This window comes from Scyliorhinus torazame, chromosome 2, assembly GCF_047496885.1.
Source record: "Scyliorhinus torazame isolate Kashiwa2021f chromosome 2, sScyTor2.1, whole genome shotgun sequence".
Lineage (NCBI taxonomy): Eukaryota > Metazoa > Chordata > Chondrichthyes > Carcharhiniformes > Scyliorhinidae > Scyliorhinus > Scyliorhinus torazame.
In genome coordinates this window covers 44,363,769-44,379,468 of record NC_092708.1, presented here as the reverse complement: position 1 = coordinate 44,379,468, position 15,700 = coordinate 44,363,769, and the positions used below count along the sequence as shown (strand labels likewise).

The window sequence follows — 15,700 nt, the reverse complement described above, 5'->3', positions numbered from 1 at the left end:
GCGACTCTCTGGCCCAGGCCGGCATGGGCCAGCGCGCCATCAACAAAAAGTCGAGTCCCGCTGGCACCGCTCTAACATCTTCTGAGCCGGCGGGACCGCGGCGTTGAAGGGTCTGGGGGCGGCCTGTGGGGCGGGGGGGGGGGTTCCGACCCGGGGGGGGGCCTCCATAGTGGCCTGGCCCCGATCGGGGCCCACCAATCGGCGGGACGGCCTCTCTGTCTGGGGGCCTCCTTTCCTCCGCGACGGCTCCTGTAGCCCTCCGCCATTTGGCGTCGGGGCCGGCGTGGGGAAGAAGGCCACTGCGCATGCGCTAGTTGGCGCTGGCCCAACTGCACATGCGCGGACCCTGCGGCGCCGGGTTCACGCCGGGATCGGGAGCTGGAGCCGGGTGGGCCGCTCCAGCGCCGTGCTAGCCCCCCGTGGGCCTGAGAATGGAATCCCGGAACGGGCGCCGACGCCGGAGTAAAACACTCCCGTTTTTATGCTGGCGTCGATACTTAGCCGATCGATGGGAGAATCCCGCTCCTTATTTCTCATCAAACCGGGTCTATAGCTCGTGGTTTGCATTTTCTCTGTAGAGAGAGTTGGTCGATTCTGGACTTGGCTTGTTCATAGATTCATCCAGGCTCTCTGCCAGTTCATGTCTGGAGAAAAATGGAGAGGAGAGGATAGCGGGTCTTTTCCTGGGCTGTCAAGATCAAAACTGAAATCCAGCTCAACCGAGGAGCTCTGAAGAACATTGCAGTGAGATCAGATCCAATCACTACCTGTTACCAGGCAGCACACAGCCTTCTGGGCCAATTTATTGGCCACCAGCCACATTAATCAAACCGGGTCCCAGCCAATCTCTGTCGTTGGTGCAGGTCAGTCTCCAACACCTGTATGAACCAACACAGACTAGCACAGTAACCTGTCCTCCTGCTGAAATCCTCTGCATGAATTGATGGCACAGGCCAAAGTCCAGGTAAAGTAAGAGAATAAACAGGAACAACCAGGAAGGACACTTACAGTGTTTCCTGGGGCGTGCCGCTTTTGTCCTTCTGGATGGTAGTGGCCATGGATTTGGAAGTTGCTGTCGATGGAGCCTTGGCAAGTTCCTGCAGTATATCTTGTAGCTGGTACACATGGCTACCACTATTCATCAGTGGTGGAGGGTTTGAATGTTTGTGGAAGGAGGAGCAATCCAGTAGGCTGCTTTGTCCTGGATGGTGTTGAGTTTCTTGAGTTTGTTGGGGCTGCACTCATCCAGGAAAGTAGAGAGTATTCCATTACACTCCTGACTTGTGCCTTACATATGTTGGGTAGGCTTTGAGGAGGCAGGAGGTGAGTTACACACCACAGGATTCCTAGCCTTTAACCTGCTCTGGTGGCCACAGTATTAATATGCTTAGTGCAGTTCAGTTTCTGGTCAATAGCAACCCCCAGGATGTTGATAGCGGGGGATTCAGCGATGGTAATGTCATTGAATGTCAAGGGGCAATGATTATATAACCTCTTGTTGGAGATGGTCATTGTCTGGCACTTTTGTGGCGCAAATGTTAGTTGTCAGCCCAAGCCTGGATATTATCCAGATCTTGCTGCATTTGGACATGGACTGCTTCAGTATCTGAGGAACTGCGAATGGTGCTGAACATTATGCAGTCATCAGCAAACATCCCCACTTCTGACCTTTTGGTAGAAGGATGGGCATTGATGAAACAGCTGAAGATGGTTGGGCCTAGCGCACTACCTTGAGGAACTCCTACAAAGATGTCCTGAAGCTGAAATGATTGACATTTAACCACCGCAACCATCATCCTTAGTGCTAGGTATGACTCCAACCAGTGGAGTAAAAACACTTGCATTTATCAAGCTCCTATCACTACCACAATACATCCCAAAGTGCTTTACAACCAGTGGAGAAATTTGAAAGTTAATGACCGGGATGCCCTGAAATTGCAGCTAAGTCTTGAGGCCGGCGTAAACACCAGAGTGTTTCACGGCGTCATTAACGGGTTTAGCACAGGGCTAAATAGCTGGCTTTGAAAACAGACCAAGGCAGGCCAGCAGCACAGTTCAATTCCCGTTCCAGCCTCCCCGAACAGGCGCCGTAATGTGGCGACTAGGGGCTTTTCACAGTAACTTCATTTGAAGCCTACTTGTTACAGTAAGCGATTTTCATTTCATTTTTCCTGGCCCAGTGATTCCGTGGCCCACAGGGAACAGCACGGCGTCGGAGTGCTGCACGCAACCCTGGCACCGATACGTGGCCCCGCACTGCCGGCCACATGTCTGTGCATGCACTCGGCGGCCGTTTCCGCGCCGGACCCGCGCAACATTGCGGAGCCAAACAGCGTTCTGGCGCGGAAGAAGGTAGGCCCCCCCCCCCCCCCCCCCCCGGGTCGCGCGCAGAGTCTGCTCCCCCCACCAGGATGGTCACCGCGGCCGCAATTCCGAGCTCCCGCCGGGTGGAACCATACGGGAACCACGCCTGCGGGAACTCAACCAGTCGACCGCGGAGAATCGCTGTGGGGATCCCTTTAAACGGCCCCGACCGGCGGCGCGTCAACCGCACGCGGGCGACTGGCAGCGATTCTCTGATCGCCGGAGAATCGCGTCCCGGCGTCGGTCCGATGTCGCGGGCCGTCCCAGCGTCAACTCCGATTCTCCGAGCCAGAGGGGGCTTGGAGAACTCCGGCCAATAAGTGCAGAACTGTTGCAATGTAGGCAACTGCAACCAATTTTCACACAGCAACATTTACAATGTGATAATGACCAGATATTCTGACCTTTCAATATTGGCTAAACATCATGTGGCCCAATAGTTAAAACTAAACATAGTCAGATTTGAATTATTGACCACGAATAATTTCCCTGCACTTCTTCAAATAGTGGCACGTTAGTTAAGCATCTCATTTGAGAGATGGTGCCTTAATCAGGCTAGCACTCCCTTGGTATAGCAGTGGCACCTCGTCTAATTGTGGTGCTCAAATCCTGGAGCGTGATTTGAAACTCCTGGACTCAGGAATAAGCATGCTATCAACTGACCAATGGCCCTATTGTGATATCGATGAGATATCAATCCACACACCCCCACCGCTCCCACCACTACCATGATCAAATAGCTTGCTGTCACTCACTTCTTACGTGTGAAGAACGGTTACCTGAAAAGTACTGCGGGTTAATTACTGTCAGTGGAATTATACCTCATTAAAGAGGTAGCCATTTAAAATGGGGATGAGGGGGAAAATTGAAGTAAGAATTGAAAATAAAAATGCAACAGCAATAATTGACAGCAAAGCAGTATATTTAAGTATTTAATAGTTTTGTTACCTTCCACCCTTTCTTTTGTGGAACTTTGTCATTGCACTCTATTTAACCGCACAAATCTTTTTTGTTTAGGTAAAGGAAAACGGAATCCTAGTGATATTGCAAATGCCCTCCTGGATGCAATAAGTGATTACGTGGTAGACTTTGTTCAACCTTCCCTCTCTGTAATAAGGATTATCTTGTTCAATCCACTATTGATGGATCCATTTCGACAATGTATGGAGCAGCGTTTCAGGCCTTTACAGTCTATGGGTGAGGATCTATTTCTGCACGATACTCCCGCAGATGTTTTCTATCATCACGAAACCCAGTTCAGTAATTGCCCTTAATTTGCGCCGTTAACATCAGGCTGTTGCACGTCAGCCTCATTCGTTCTTGGTTCATATATGCTATTACCTCGGGGAAGGAACCATGGGGCCTGTGTAATACTCGCATTTGCTGTATTAGCCAGTTTTGCCACAACAACAGCTTCTATTTATATAGCACCTTGTTTATTGTAAAATGAAATCCTGGGCAGCACGGTGGAGCAGTGGTTAGCACTGGGACTGCGGCGCTGAGGACCCAGATTCGAATCCCGGCCCCGAGTCACTGTCAGTGTGGAGTTTGCACATTCTCCCCGTGCCTGCGTGGGTTTCACACCCACAACCCAAAGATGTGCAGGTTAGGTGGATTGGCCACACTAAATTGCCCCTTAATTGGAAAAAAAAATAATTGGGTACTCTAAAGTTTAAAAAAAAATCCCAAGGTATTTCACAGGAGAATTATCAAGCAAACTTTTGCCACAAAACCACATAAAAGATATTAGGACAGATGTCCATGGCTTGGCCAAATAAGTAGGTTTTTAGGAGTCTCTTAAATTATGTTAGGAAATTGTGATAATATGAAAATTAAGGAAATTGAATAATTAGGAATGAGTTATGTATGTTTATAGACACTATTTAAAAATGGAAACTGTGTAGTGGTAGAGAGAGTTTGGCTGGGTTGATGCTTTTGATATGTTGATATGCCTAGCAAACAGATGTTTAATGAAGAAAAGTTGGTAACAATCGGGAATAGAATGTCAAGGGTTCAATTAAAAATGTTAAACATTCAAAGGAGGATATGAAGTATCAATTTCAAAACTGCACCCTAAAAGGTGTACTCATGAAGTGCAGGTAATTAAGTTGACTTCTGAGGAGCTTAGTTCAGATAAGGGAAGATCAAAGGAAAAATAGCATATTCACCAAAGAGAAGGAATTGGTGGATGTTGAGTCTGGAGAAGGGTGTGTAGATAAATTGCTGAGGCCCTAACAGAAATCTTTGGATCCTCACTGTCTTCAGGTGATGTCCCGGAGGACTGGAGAATAGCCAATGTTGTTCCTTTGTTTAAGAAAGGTAGCAAGGATAATCCAGGGAACTATAGGGCGGTGAGCCTTACTTCAGTGGTAGGGAAATTACTGGAGAGAATTCTTCGAGACAGGATCTACTCCCATTTGGAAGCAAGTGGACATATTAGCGAGAGGCAGCACAGTTTTGTGAAGGGGAGGTCGTGACTCACTAACTTGATGTAGTTTTTCAGGAGGTCACAAAGATGGTTGATGCAGGTAGGGCAGTGGATGTTGTCTATATGGACTTCAGAAAGGCCTTTGACAGTCCCTCATGGCAGACTGGTACAAAAGATGAAGTCACACGGGATCAGAGGTGAGCTGGCAAGATGGATACAGAACTGGCTAGGTCATAGAAGGCAGAGAGTGGCAATGGAAGGGTGCTTTTCTGATTGGAAGGCTGTGACTAGTGGTGTGCCGCAAGGATCAGTGCTGGGACCTTTGCTGTTCGTAGTGTTTATAAATGATTTGGAGGAAAATGTAACTGGTCTGATTAGTAAGTTTGCGGACGACACAAAGGTTGCGGATAGCGATGAAGACTGCCAGAGGATACAGCAGGATTTAGATCGTTTGGAGACTTGGGCGGAGAGATGGCAGATGGAGTTTAACCTGGGCAAATGTGAGGTAATGCATTTTGGAAAGTCTAATACAGGTAGGGAATATAGAGTGTATGGTAGAACCCTCAAAAGTATTGACAGTCAGAGAGATCTAGGTGTACAGGTCACTGAAAGGAGCAACACAGTCAAGAAGGCATACAGCATGCTTGCTTTCATTGGCCGGGGCATTGAGTATAAAAATTGGCAAGTCATGTTGCAGCTGTATAGAACCTTAGTTAGGCCACACTTGGAGTATGGTGTTCAATTCTGGTCACCACACTACCAGAAGGATGTGGAGGCTTTAGAGAGGGTGCAGAAGAGATTTACCAGGATGTTGCCTGGTATGGAGGGCATAAGCTATGAGGAGCGGTTGGATAAACACGGTTTGTTCTCACTGGAACGACGGAGGTTGAGGGGCGACCTGATAGAAGTCTACAAAATTATGAGGGGCATAGACAGAGTGGATAGTCAGAGACTTTTCCCCAGGGTAGAGGGGTCAATTACTAGGGGGCATAGGTTTAAGGTGCGAGGGGCAAGATTTAGAGGAGATATACGAGGCAAGTTTTTTACACAGAGGTTAGTTGGTGCCTGGAACTCGCTGCCGGAGGAGGTGGTGGAAGCAGGGACCGTAGTGACGTTCAAGGGGCATCTTGACAAATACATGAATGGGATGGGAATAGAGGGATACGGACCCCGGAAGTGTAGAAGATTTTAGTTTAGATGGGCAGCGTGGTCGATGCAGGCTTGGAGGGCCAAAGCCCTGTTCCTGTGCTGTACATTTCTTTGTTCTTTGTTTATCAGGAGCAATTTCCACCCTATGGAAGACAGCTATTTAGAGAGCATGGCCCCAGTAAGCAGTGGCTGCAGAAAAGCCTGTTTGATAATTGTCTACCTAAGTCAAAATCAATTCCAAAAGATATAGGTCCCTGGTTTGGCACCTATTACTGAATTTTGCCTGCAGTTTAAAACCTATAGGATGTTGTCTGGGGAGGATCAGCTCAGTAAAATACTGTCCAGCTTCCATACGACCCCAGCACTTCCGGTTCAGAGGCCGGGCAGGCCATGCCGTGCCCCATGGCGGACTCAGCCCACGGACCTGGACCACCAAGGTAGTGCCCCCCATCGGCCGGTCGCGTGCCCCGGACCGTTAGCCCCATTGCACCCAGCCCCGAATGAAGCCCCCCGTGCCCGCCGATCGGCCCTCGCCCTCTCCCGGCGGCAGCCGTCACGTGAGATTGCCGGACGGTGTGAGCACACGTAACACAGCCTGCCGGGAATTCAGTCAGTCGGGGACGGATCATCGCGGAGAGGGCCTCAGGCAATGGCCTGAAGCGGTGGATAATCGGCGCGACCTGCGGAGAATTCAAAAACCGGTGCTGCTCCCGATTTTGGTGCCAAAACGGATTCTCCGCCCTGTCGCCGAACGCGATTTCGGCATCGGGGAGCGGAGAATCCAGGATTTGGAATACCCGAGCACTTAACATTCAATGTGCTCATTTTTAAAAAAAAAAATTAGCGTGCCCAATTCACTTTTTCTAATTAAGGAGCAATTTTAGCGTGGCCGATCCACCTAACCTGCACATCTTTGGATTGTGGGGGCGAAACCCACGCAAACACCATGTGCACAGAATGTGTAAACTCCACACTGACAGTGACCCAGAGCCGGGATCGAACCTCGGACCTTGGCTCCGTGAGGCAGCAATGCTCCGTTAGGGCAGCACGGTAGCATTGTGGATAGCACAATTGCTTCACAGCTCCAGGGTCCCAGGTTCGATTCCGGCTTGGGTCACTGTCTGTGCGGAGTCTGCACATCCTCCCCGTGTGTGCGTGGGTTTCCTCCGGGTGCTCCGGTTTCCTCCCACAGTCCAAAGATGTGCAGGTTAGGTGGATTGGCCATGATAAATTGCCCTTAGTGTCCAAAATTGCCCTTAGTGTGGGGTGGGGTTACTGGGTTATGGGGATAGGGTGGAGGTGTTGACCTTGGATAGGGTGCTCTTTCCAAGAGCCGGTGCAGACTCGATGGACCGAATGGCCTCCTTCTGCACTGTAGATTCTATGAAATTCTATAACCATTGCGCCACTGTGCTGCCATGACAGCTGTGCTCGTAACAATGAGGAAAGAGAGGTGGAGAGGCAGAGAGGATCAGGGACGAAATTCCAGATCTTAAGCATTTGACATGGCAGCCAATGGTGCAGCAATTAAAATTGGAGATGCTGAAGAGGCCAGAATAGTAGCATTGTAGGTCTGAAGGATATTACAGAGGTAGAGGTGCTGGAGTAATTTGAAAACAAAGTTGCTAATTTTATAATCGTTGCTTAACTGGGAGCCAAGGTAGATAGCTAGAATAGAAATGATACGTGAACAGGACTTTTTGCGAGTTAGTTATTCAGGCAGCAAAGATTCAGATGGCCTTACGTTTACAGAAGGTAGCATGCAGGAGGCTGGGCAGGAGATGTTGAAATAGCTGAATCAAGAAGTGAAAAAGGCATGGTGAGGATTTCAGCAGCAGATAAGCTAAGGAAAGGCCAGAATCAAGCCATGCAGGGGAGGCAGTGGCGTAGTGGTATTGTCACTGGACTAGTAAACCAGAGATCCAGAGTAGTGTTCTGGGGACGCAGGTTCAAATCCCGTGAAATTTGAATTCAATAAAAATCTGGAATTAAAAGTCTAATGATGACCATGAAACCATTGTCAATTGTCATAAAAACCCATCTGGTTCACGAATGCCATTCAGGGAAGGAAATCTGCTGTCCTTACCTGGGATGGCCTACCTGTGACTCCAGACCCAAAGCTATGTAGATGGTTCATAACTGCCCCCTCAAGGGCAATTAGGGATGGGCAATAAATGGTGGCAGAGCCTGTGAAGCCCATGTCCAATGAACGAATAGAAAAACTAAAAATAAGGTTAGGGACGCAGTTTTGGGATATTGCAGAAGCTTATCTTGGGTTTGAGTGTTACATAGGTAACAAAGTTTGGTTCAGCTTCCGACAGATGCTTGTGAAAGGGATGGATTCAGTGACTAGGGAATGGAGTTCGTGGCATAGACCAAAGGCCACGATTCCCAATATTTAGTAAGAGGGCATTTCTACTCATGTAGTACTGGTCACCGGACAAGCAGTTTGGCAATGTAGTCAGTGGAGGGGGTCAGTAGATGTGGTGGTGAGGTGTAGGTGGAGGGCACCATCATACATGTGTAAATTGACACTGAGGCCTGGGCCTTTGTGGAGTCATGGAGACACCGTCTAAAATGGCAGATGGGACCTGGATCTGGAAGACCTGCCCACATTTCCAACAGATCCAATTTTGCTGGTAAATGAAAGAGTGGCGGGCACATGACTCATACAGGCAGGAAATCAAACTCGTAGGGCCATTTGAACTGAGCAGTGAACTCAAACCCAATTTGCACCTCACCTTATGTCGAAGGATGGGTTGAGTTATGATACATCTGTTTCTCTTATAAGGGTTTATCTTTGAAGGAATTTAAATGTTTTGAATGGCTTGAGGGAAGGCAAGGAGTAATCCAAAGATTACCGGAACCCTGGTTCGAATCCCACCATGGCAGTTGGTGAAATGTGAATTCAATCTTTAGAGTGCTCATGAAGGTCCATAAAACTGCCAAGTTGAAAAGTTATTTAAATCCCCCAGCCTTTAAAAAAATAGGTGGCCTGTGTCAGTGAAAGATAAAACATATATTCTAGCAGTTATTGCAGCTGATTGTTGGCATTAACATAGTTATCATTATATTACATAGAACATAGAACATACAGTGCAGAAGGAGGCCCTTCGGCCCATCGAGTTTGCACCGACCCACTGAAGCCCTCACTTCCACCCTGACCCCGTAACCCAATAATCCCTCCTAACCTTTTTTGGTCACTAAGGGCAATTTATCATGGCCAATCCACCTAACCTGCACGTCTTTGGACTATGGGAGGAAACCGGAGCACCTGGAGGAAACCCATGCAGACACGGGGAGAGCGTGCAGACTCCGCACAGAGTGACCCAGCAGGGAATTATTGTTTATGCTTAGCTGATTTACATAACCTATCATTATCTCAGAAGGGAGTTGGAACTTCAAAGTTTGATTGACAGCACAAAGACATTATTAAAGGATTAGCATGTTGAGTTATGATACATCTGTTTCTCTTATAAGGGGTTATCTTTGAGGGAATTTAAATGTTTTGAATGGCTTGAGGGAAGGCAAGGAGTAATCCAGAGACCCAGAGTAATGCTCTAAGAACCCTGGTTCGAATCCCACCATGGTAGTTGGTAAAATGTGAATTCAATAAGTCTGTTTTTAAAAGTCTAATGATGACTATGACATTGTTGATTTTTGTTAAAACCCTTCTGGTTCACTAATGTCCTATATGGAAGGAAATCTGTCATCCTTACCTGGTCTGGCCTACATGTGACCCCAAATCCACGCCAACATGGTTGACTCATAAATGCCTTAAGGGACGGACAATAAATGCTGGCCCAGCCAACAATACCCACATCCCATGAATGCATTCTTAAAACTAAATGTTTTTTCAGATAGTGAAATTTTTTTTTTGAAAACATTTTATTAAGGCAGTTCTGATTTTATAACAACAAATGCAAATGTAAACATACCTCAGTAAATAACACCCCCCCAACCAACAACCATACCCAGCCAACATGAATTTAGAAGGATATGGGGGGATCTTATAGAAACATATAAGATTATGAAGGGAATAGATAGGATAAATTCGGGCAGGTTGTTTCCGCTGGCAGGTGAAAACAGAACTAGGGGGCATAGCCTCAAAATAAGGGGAAGTAGATTTAGGACTGAGTTTAGGAGGAACTTCTTCACCCAAAGGGTTGTGAATCTATGGAATTCCTTGCCCAGTGACGCAGTAGAGGCTCCTTCATTAAATGTTTTTAAGATAAAGATAGATAGTTTTTTGAAGAATAAAGGGATTAAGGTTATGGTGTTCGGGCTGGAAAGTGGAGCTGAGTCCACAAAAGATCAGCCATGATCTCATTGAATGGTGGAGCAGGCTCGAGGGGCCAGATGGCCTACTCCTGCTCCTAGTTCTTATGTTCTTCTGGCTTATACACACAATTCCCCAGTCCCACCACCTTCTCTCGTTGATCCCGCCTCAACTAAACTGCACTAACTCCCCCTACCCCCCCCTCCCCCGGTACCCTAACCCCTCCCACCTCCTATTGCAGGCATTGTCAAACTCGGGGGCACGACCCACGGGTGGGTTGCGGGCGGGTGTCAGGAAGGTCGCGGAGCCGTTCGTCGCTGCGCTCCCGATCGCGCAAATCCGCATACAACAGCGCCGGATTTTAACTATGCCGGCTGAAAGCGACCTTCAAAATGGCCACGAACATATTTTTAAAATTCGGCGGATGATCGGGCACGCATGCAGTGTGGCCACATTTTTTTTATACGGTCGCAGTCTTTTTGTTTACAAGTTCGGGGCCCAAAGGGACCAGAGGGACAAAGGGACCATTGGGGCCAAAGGGACCCAAAGCCATGTCCTCCATTTTTGTCAGCAACAAACAAGGTAAGAGAAAATGGTGGGTTGTGCAGGTCAGCCGGCGTGGGCCACGAAGGTCGGCCGGCGTGAGTTGCAAAGGTCGGCCGCGTGGGTCACGAAGATCGGCTGGTGTGGGTCGCGAAGGTCGGCCAGGTTGGGTCCCGAAGGTTGGCTGGTTGGTTAAAATGGGTCCCCGGAAAAAAAGTTTGAAAAACACTGTCCTATTGTATCTGCTAACAGTTTAGATTTCCCAGAAGAAGTCGATAAACGGCTGCCACTTCCGGACGAACCCTAACATTGATCCTCTTAGGGCGAACTTAATTTTCTCAAGCCTGAGAAACCCAGCCATGTCGCTAACCCATACCACCGATTTTGGGGGCACCGAGTCCCCCCACGCTAATAGGATCTGTCTCCGGGCTACCAAGCAGACAAAGGCCAAACTCCAACCTCTCTCGTGCCCTGGTCTCCCGGTTCTTCTGACACTCCAAAAGTTGCCACCTCTGGACACGGCGCCACCCTCGTCTTTAGCACCGTGGACATGACATCCGCAAACCCCTGCCAAAATCCCCGGACATACCCAAAATGTGGACATGATTCGTGGTCCCTCTCGCACATCTCCCACACCTGTCCTCCACCCCTTCAATAAATCTGCTCATCCGGGCCACCGTCATGTGTGCCTGGTGAACCAGCTGGAATTGTCTCAGGCTGAGCCTGGCAAATGATGAGGATATGTTGACTCTACTCAGAGCATCCTCCCACAGTCCTGCCTCTAGCTCCTTACCCAGCTCATCTTCCCACTTGCACTTTACCTCCCCTATCTGGGTTCCCTCCCACTCCATGAGCTCTTTATAAATTTCCAAGACATTCCCTTCCCCCACTCCCGTTTTTGATACTACCTTACCCTGTATACCCTGTCAAATCATGAAATTTTTATCAGATATTTAGAGCTTTATTTTATTTAATCACAGCATGGCTCCAAAAGCTTTACCACTGGTGGTTTTGGGTGATTTGATGGAGGATTTAAGGGCAAATCATGGTGGGTGGCTTGGCATGGGTTGACATTTAGTTGGTATGAGGCTGCAAGGGATCATGGAGGTAGGTAGAGGGAAATGGTTGTCATGTAGGGTATGAAGCTCCATTGGGAATGGGTGGGGGAAATTGACCGGCATGAGCTGGCATCTATGCAACATGGGGAGTGGGTGAGTGTGTGTAAGGGTGAGAGCTTAAAGGCCTAATGTTTGACTAAACTTCTGGGACAAAGTCTCATCGAAAAATCTACAGAAAGATAAGAAGGTTGCCTTGTCATTCTGGGCTGGATGGGTGGCACGGTAGTACAGTGGTTAGCACTGTTGCTTCACAGTGCCAGGGATCCCGGTTCGATTCCCGGCTTGGGTCACTGTCTGTGCGGAGTCTGTACGTTCTCCCCGTGTCTGTGTGGGTTTCCTCCAGGCGCTCCAGTTTCCTCCCCCAAGTCCTGAAAGACATGGGGCGTCATTCTCCGCCGGCGGGAGTCTCCGTTCTGCCGGCGCCCTGGGGTTTCCCGACGGCGTGAGGCTGCCCCACAATGGGAAACCCCATTGACCGGCCGGTGTTACGGAGACTCCCGCCGGCCGATCGGCGCAGAAATGTGGCGGGGCGGGTAGGAGAATTTCGCCCATGCTGTTAGGTGAATTGGACATTCTGAATTCTCCCTCAGTGTACCCAAACAGATGCCGGAATGTGGTGACTAGGGGATTTTCATAGTAACTTCATTGCAGTGTTAATGTAAGCTTACTTGTGACACTAATAAAGATTATTATATTACAACTTATATCAAAGTCAAAGTGTGATATTAAGAATAATCTTTATTATTGTCACAAGTAGGCGTACATTAACACTGCCCATTTTTATTACATATTCTCCACTTGAAAAGTATACCGTGATGGTAGAAATTTCTGTCTATTCTGGGCCCAAATCTACTGATATTTTCATTCTGTCAGCCAAATTCATGTCTGGTATATTCTGAAGGGGCACTGTTTATTGTCAATAATGAATCATCCTGTAGGCATTTGGACATTTCTGCATGTTCTGTATTGCAGGATCTCCATGTAACTCCATCTGAATTGGAGAGGTTCGGATTGCTTTTTCGGAGGGGGCGGGGTATACTTAATTAGGTTTTATAGAACCATGGTTCAGCTTGTGTGCTTTGGCATACCCAGACTCCAAGGATGACTTACGTAGAAAGAATCAGAAAGACAAATTGGAAAAATAAAATAGAGCTAAATTTAAAGCAAATAACACCAGTAAAGACAAGAAAGAAGGAATACAAAGTGAGTGAGTGCGCAGAACCAAAATGTATGAAAATTCTTTTTTTAACCAAAGTCAAATTGCTTGTTTATTTTTGTGTTTGAATCACAGCATTATAAAAATTAAAGTGGCTGCTGACATTTGAGTAGCTGGGCTATCAAGATACAATAAATTCTTTTAAAAGTTTATAGTTATTAAACACTTATCGATTTCCTGTGTGCTTCACCTAGAGAGTGCATTTTAACAGTGTTTCTCCCGTTAATTCGAGGTTGCTTCAACAGAAGGACTGTAGAAATTGAGGAAAGGTGTTGTAAACGAGATTTATAGAACTTTTCCCAGAGTTTCTGTTACTCTTCAGCCGCACAGTGGTTAGCATTGTTGCCTCACAGCGCCAGGGACCCGGGTTCGATTACCGGCTTGGGTCACTCTCTGTGCGGAGTCTGCACATTCTCCCCGCATCTGTGTGGGTTTCCTCCGGGTGCTGCGGTTTCCTCCCACAAGTCCCGAAAGACATGCTTGTTAGGTGAATTGGACATTCTGAATTCTTCTTCAGTGTACCCAAAAAGGCGCCGGAGTGTGGCGACTAGGGGATTTTCACAGTGACTTCATTGCAGTGTTAATGTGAGTTTACTTGTGACACTAATAAAGATTATCATTAAGATTTTTGTAGATGAGAGGGAGAGCTAACATGGTTGTGCAGCCTTCCCAGGAGACTAGATAAAGTGGCATTAGTCGCCAGGGCGTTCTTCTTTAAAATCATATGTTCTGTACTTATTCTTAAATTTCCAGTATTGATACATTTTTCCGCAATGGAAGTATTTGCCAGAAAGTATGCACGCAAATATTGTTTTGGATCTATCTTTGTGAATGTAAATTTAATTTAATTTTTTTTTCAGCACCAATGGTTCTTCCGGTGAAACCAGTTCATGCAGTCCAGCCTGTTTATCCAATCATTATGAGGGCAGCAAAGCATTTGATTGGAATAGCTGAGGTACATGGCATAACAAAGAATGGCATTGCTGAGACTCAGAAGGCTATCAAATCACTCATTAAAGAGAACTGTGGAAGCAGGGTTATAAGCAGTGAATATACAGCCTTCTTCTCGGGTGACGAAAGACAACAGATCGTGGATCTCTGTGAGAAACATCAACTGAAAGTTGAAATTGATAAAACGAAAATAACCATAGATGGACACAATGCCGACATTCTGGAGTCCATTGTGGAATTAAACTCCATGCTCCAGGCTGCCAAAGGAAGAGAGGACAGAAAGCAAGAAGAGACCCAGTTGAAGAAATCTGTCCAGTGGGAGTTTGTGAATGGGGAAGCAGATCAGTCATATGACCAATCTTTAAACTACAACCTTGAGAAAGCTTACCAGGACAAAAAGAAAACCTTAGTTTGCAAGAAAAATGGCGAATTGTGCACTTTTGACTTTAACAAGATGCAAGAAAAAGATTCAAAAGGAAATGTAATGGATATTAAGAGAAGACATCTTGAAGCAGGTATGTCAAAATGAATGATTGCTTTTTTAAGAAGTTAACTTAGGAGCCTGTGTATCCATCATTCGGAAGTTTCTTAAATTCCTTTAGCTTTGTCATTCATTTTCATTAAGATTGCATTTTGAATAATAGCGAGTTCCTGGCTCTTTATGCGCAAGGCTAATGTTAGAAGCTTAGAAGCCATGGTTTAGTTACCGCACTGCTGGAAGTGAAGTAGGGCTACAGGCTGCGCCATCAAAGACCCACCCAAATTCCGGGGACAGGCGTTGCTGCATAAAAGAGCAAAGATTAACTTTGTGTGTCCACCCATCACCTCTGTCAAGTGATCCTAGATGGAAAGTAATGGCATGTTGAACTTTGAGTGTGGACTGGATTGGGTTTGACTATAATATTGAACAATTTACAGATACACTATACGCTGATTTAATTAAAGAAGACAAGGAGAAGGTATTGGAAATCTACCTGACCCTGCGAAACTGTACTGTTGCTTAAGTCAACGAGTCAGCAAGAGAGGAACAAATTAAGGGAACCATTATGGGGATTGGTAGCAAAGTGGGGGAAGGGACTGATTGTGATGATGGTTCAAGATTCAGCGGGTGAATCAGTACTCCTCTGTGTTGAGCACCGCTTCGGGGAAGCACTGAAGGTGGCAAGGGCATAACATGTACCCCGGGTGGGGGACTTTGATGTTCATCACCTAGAGTGGCTTGGTAGCACCACTACTGACTGAGTTGGCCGAGGCCTAAAGGATCCAGCTACTAGACGGAGTCAGCAGCCTGTGTTGAGGAAGCCAGCAAGAGGGAAAAGCCTACTTGACCACATCCTCAACAGCCTGCCTACTGCAGATGCATCTGCGGTGAGAGTATGGGTAGGGGTGACCACCGCACAATCCCTGTGGAGGCAAAGTCCCGTCTTTATATTGCGAATACCCTCCATTATGTTCTATGTCACTACTACTGTGTCAAATGGGATAGATTTTGAACAAATCTAGCAACTCAAAGCTGTGCCTCCATAAGGTGCTGTGCGCCATCAGCAGCAGCAGAATTGTTTCCAGTTACAATCTATAACCTCATGGCCTGGCATATTCCCCACTCTACCATTACTACCAAGCCAGGGAATCAGCCCTGGTTTGACGCAGAG

General features: G+C 47.2%; 1 protein-coding gene across 1 annotated transcript in view; it reads left to right on the top strand.

Moving 5' to 3' along the window:
- LOC140387839 (protein mono-ADP-ribosyltransferase PARP14-like) overlaps positions 1 to 15,700 on the top strand; it is a 209,652-nt gene that overhangs the window by 177,168 nt on the left and 16,784 nt on the right. The window contains 2 exon segments of the mRNA XM_072471037.1: positions 3,382 to 3,561; positions 13,958 to 14,563. Coding sequence (XP_072327138.1) covers positions 3,382 to 3,561; positions 13,958 to 14,563 — 786 coding nt within the window.